Here is a 4983-nt window from a genome sequence, read left to right on the forward strand (position 1 = left end):
AAACTATAAATGCTTCTGTTTTAGGAGAGAGGGGTTAGAGTAACTATTATTGATTTCATTTGTACATACTCCCTCAAATCACAAATAAGTCAATCACTTCAAATTTGCAAGTTGCTTTTATGTGTACGTGTGTATATTCGAAGATAAAATGTGAGGATTTATCTAAAAATACAGTTTTAGAAAAGTATACAAATTTATTTTATAGTGTTCCGATCCTTAAGAAAAAGTATTAGTTAAAGTCATGTTTTGAATAACATGTTAGTGTCCAGAATGTCGTTTATTCACTTATTTGTGGGGCCGGTGTGGGAGTATATGTATGGTTGCTCCTAAATCACTCGAAATCCCTGGCAGGTAATATATAACTTATCACAATACAATTCCTGAATTGTTCATCAAGTTCCTCCCAGATATTCAACTACATGAGAGTTTCTGAATCAATATAATGTCCGCATAATTTTAAAATGCAGTCCACACAAATACAACACAAAGCATCTAAAATTTTTACTGTATTTAAATTTATCATTATATTGCTCGAAGGCACATCTCTTAACAATACACGTTCTAATTGTACCCGCTTAATATTTTGGAATAAGTCCATTTTACCACCCCCTAAACTTGTCAAGGAGTATGAATTACCCCCTGAACTACAATACTGGGAATGCATGGTCCCTCAACTACCGATGAAACCAGATAAATTATTACCCCCCTAGCTGGTTTTCACGATGGTTTTCCTGACGTGGTGGCAGGCTTCACATGTCAGTCCTCCCTCCCTCTCCTCTCTCCTACTCTGGTTAGCCGCTGCTGCCTCCCTTCCTCCACCGCCACCCTCCGCTGTCGCCGCGCCTTCCTTCCTCCACCAGTGCTGCGCCGGCCATTCCTTGCCACCCATTTCAATTCCGCGCACCCGGCGCCTCCCCAACATCGTCCCACACCTCCGCCGCACCTCTGCGAGCCTGTTTAAGCTTTTCCCCGATCAAATCGACCCTTTCTCCGCCGGCCGCCATTGCTGCTCCGCCGGACCGCCGTCCCTACACGTCGACCTCCTCCTTTCGGCCCTCCTCCATCCAATTCGAGTGCACGGTGAGCTCGGCAGCGTCACTCTCTTTCTCCCCGACCTCTTTCCCCTCCTCTTCCGGCGTCACCGCCGCTAGAACATGGCCGAGCAAGCAGTCCCCACCCGGCGCGGCGGCGGCGGAGGGAGGCGTAGCTAAGGGAGGGAGAAGGCGGTGGCGGGACGGGCGCAGAGGAAGGGAGGCACGACAGAGGAAGGGAGAAGGTGGCGAAGGGTGGCACGGAGGCGACGGGTGGAAGAAGGGAGGCGGAAACAGCTAACCAGAGTAGGAGAGAAGAGAGGAGAGGGATAGGATTGATATGTGGGGCCGCCACCACATCATCGCCACGTCAGCAAAACCACCGTGAAAACCAGCCAGGGGGGTAATTTGCCTGGTTTCAGTAGTTGAGGGACTATGCATTTTCGGTATTGTAGTTCAGGGGGTAATCCAGACTCCTTGACAAGTTTAGTGGGGTAAAATGGACTTATTCCTAATATTTTTATGTGAACTGAAATGTACATGACTATAGTTGTAAATGCACAAATATAGATCGATGGAGACAGATAGAATCATGAACAGAGGTAGTAGCACATGGCTACATATATTTTTACAAGCATTGAGTTTAGCTTAGCTTGGTTCAAATCAACTTGACAACTTGCTTGCAGACCACTTGCATGCTGGTACATGCATGCACGCTTTACTCCACTGGAGACGGCCATCTGATTTGATCTTTTTTTAGGACTTTTTCGTGACAATGACACCTGCCTGCATGATGTTGATGCATACATATACCTGGCTCGTTGCAACCATGAAACATGTAGTGCAGAAATTCTCGTCTCGAGCATCCACTAGTGGTGCATGCTCATGGTCATCACCAGTAAACAATGTGCATGGTTTGTTGCATGCACGCTACTTGAAGGGATGTCGTGGCAAAGGAAGAAGAACAAACAAAAAAAAACACACTCAAGCATTATTGATGCCATCGGACTTTACTAGTTTCCTGTTTCCTCATCAGTGCTGTTACAGCTGCTATTATGCTGGTGCAGTAATGCAGAATTGAGTCTGCCAACTATGTCCTCTGCATTTAGGGTGAACCCCTCCTCCACCTGATCAAACCAAAAGATTGTTGTTAACCTGATGTTCTGAATATCCACTTATTAACATCTCAGCTAGCACTCATAGATAAGAAAACTCGATTCAGTTATTGTAAGTTATGTAGTTGTAGTTTAACTATTAAGATGTATTGGTGTGAAAAATAGAGAAACTGAAATGAACGGATTGCATCACCGTAATGATTTAAGATCTGCTTTCATCATCCTGACGCCCGTTTACCTCTAATCAGAATTGTTGTGTGTGTTTTGCGCAATATGCTATAATATAGCACATGCATGATTAGATAATGCAAAACCCAAGCTAGCCATAAGTACAACAGACTAATTGAATGCCCACCTTTTTCCATATAAGAGAAGAGAAACATTTTCCCTACAAGATTTCCGACTATAAAGAGGTGGTCTGAATCCAAATAATTTATACAATGCATTATAATATTCCTCACTTTCTAACATATAGGTCAGCAACTCAACAAGAGTAGTTTCAGAAGGAAAAAAAAAAGAAATCAGTCAATGTATATTAATGCAAGCAGTAGTAGCGATGCAGGGTTACGTTTGATATATATCAAGGAGATCAATGTATGCAATTTTACTCTTCAAAATGAAATAAAGAAATAAAACTTAAATAAAGGTGAATCATGCTAGTCTTGTTACTAAAACATGTGCTACGTACTGATTATCTCATTCACAACCTGATCATGGGACAAAAGTTAAAAGCTTTGTTTTTGCAGAAAAAATAAAAGTTAAAGTTGAACCATACGCACTGTCATTGATTGCATTGCAAAAAGGTATCCTGTGTCAACACAAAATTAATGGATTATAATATCCTATTGATAGTACTCCCTCCGTTCCAAAATGTAGGTCGCTTTGGCTTTTTTAGATTCATAGTATTTGATATGCATCTAAATATAGCATATGTCTAAGTACATAGCAAAATATATGAATCTAGAAAAGTCAAAACGACATACATTTTGGAACGGAGGGAGTACTAGTTATTTATATTTTAGGTAAGTTCTTCCATTATTAGGAATTCGTAACCAGCAGCATAGCTTTTCTTTCACATCAAAAGACTATCTATCAGAGTGTTTGTTGCATTGTTATGAAATAGTGAAGCACAGCGCTAGAATTATATGATCAGAGTTAGGATATCGATTAGACTGGTTAATTAGTCGTCAGACCTTACCTTTGCTGTGATGGTTATGATCAGAGTGCCCGCCGGGAACGGCATGACATTGGCGTGGGTGATACTGAGGGGGAGCTCCTCGAGCTCGGCGAGCACCTTCACGGCCACCCCCTTGCCGTCCTCGCAGTCAATCCTCACCATCACGCTCTTATCCGAGAACCGGGCCTCGATCTCCGGCAGCTGTTTCCTCGCCGCAGCCGCAGGCGCGGCTGATGACGCTGACAACGGGGAGCCATCTTCTTCCGGCTTGGCCGCAGCATCATGGCGGCATGGCCTCTTGACGAGCACCACGGTCTCGACGATGCTCCTGCCGTTGCTGCCGCCAGCCTCCAGGTCCCTCAGCTTTTCTTGGAGCTCCTTGACGTACTTGGTCGCGTCAGAAAGGATCGTGGCCTTGTCCATCTGGCGACCAGAATGAAGTTAATCGTTGCATCGTGCGTGCGATTCGTGTCAGAGATAATTATATTATTGATGGTGTCCAAGCTAAGAGGTGGAGGGATTAATATAGTTTGATTTGGATGAGGACCTTCTTGAGGCCGGGGATGACGGTGGAGAGCTCGATGAAGCGTTGGTTGATCTTCTCCCGCCGCTTCCGCTCCGCGATGATGTGGTCTTGAGCGTACGGCGTCGTCGACATGGATCCCGCGCCCTTTGCACCTGCGGCTCTCCTCGTCGGTGGCGACGACCAGGACACTATGTCCGGGAGGCGGTGCGTGGGGGCGGCCTCCGCCGCCAGCACGCCGTCGCTTCCTGGCAGCGCCGAGGCGGCGCCGAAGTTCCAGCTCACCGGAAGGTTGTTGGTGCCGCTGCTGCTTCTGGTCGGTGTCGTTGCGCGCCTGGCGGAGTTGGGCGTCGGCGGCCAGGCATCGTGATCCATGGCGGCGCCGGGCGGGTCGCCGTCGGTGGTGTCGCCGGAGCTCCAGCTGCTCGCCGGCGCTGCCGAGATGAGCTCCTGGACCATTTCGGCGGCGTGCGAGGCCTCCCGGAGCGCTTGGAGCGAGGGGAAGGTCGTCGCCTCGCTGCCGTCGTTGCTGCTGATGGCGGCGTGCCGCAGCGTGTCCATCGCCCACTGCATAAACAGGCTCGAGTCCTCCTCCATTATTCTGCCCGTCCTCAGCTTGGCGGTGTTGTGTCTGCAGCTAGCAGAGAGATGATGATATGCTAATGCAAGGCTCCTACTAAGTACGATAACTTGGCTATGGTGCAAATTAATTAAATGGTGTATGTATCACCCGGGGAAATCACAAGAAAAATCACTACGTACGTGAGCATATCTTGCTAGGTAGAAAAGTTGAAGGAATTAGACAAGACCAAATAAACGCACTAGTACGTCATTAAGGCCTGCAGGTACAAATGTACTATATATTGCTGATTATTCAGAAACCCAGACAAGCAATAATTACCTCAAAATACTGCTTGGCAGTACAAGCAGGCAAGTCGTCTTCACTAAATAATGTCGAAAGAACCATGGGAGAGAGAGTCGCCTTTTATAGATATTGCCGCCGCAAACTTGACACCCTCTGTCCCTTTTTATTGTTCTCCGGATCGATCATTGGAGTCCAATCAGTGGCGCCCTAGGTCTCTTGGTGAAGGGCACTACATTTTAACCTAAAAAATTTAAAGATCGGGTCTAATCCTA

General features: G+C 46.5%; 1 protein-coding gene across 1 annotated transcript; it reads right to left on the reverse strand.

Moving 5' to 3' along the window:
• Positions 1 to 1618: 1618 nt before the first annotated feature.
• Positions 1619 to 4767, reverse strand: LOC120648376 (transcription factor bHLH18-like). The gene is made up of 3 exons (XM_039925137.1): positions 3871 to 4767; positions 3345 to 3746; positions 1619 to 2158 (listed from the first exon to the last, which is right to left on the reverse strand). Exons 1-3 carry the CDS (start codon positions 4441 to 4443, stop codon positions 2045 to 2047), a joined length of 1089 nt encoding a protein of 362 aa, XP_039781071.1. The 5' UTR covers positions 4444 to 4767; the 3' UTR covers positions 1619 to 2044.
• Positions 4768 to 4983: the final 216 nt, after the last annotated feature.

This window comes from Panicum virgatum, chromosome 9K (assembly GCF_016808335.1).
Source record: "Panicum virgatum strain AP13 chromosome 9K, P.virgatum_v5, whole genome shotgun sequence".
Lineage (NCBI taxonomy): Eukaryota > Viridiplantae > Streptophyta > Magnoliopsida > Poales > Poaceae > Panicum > Panicum virgatum.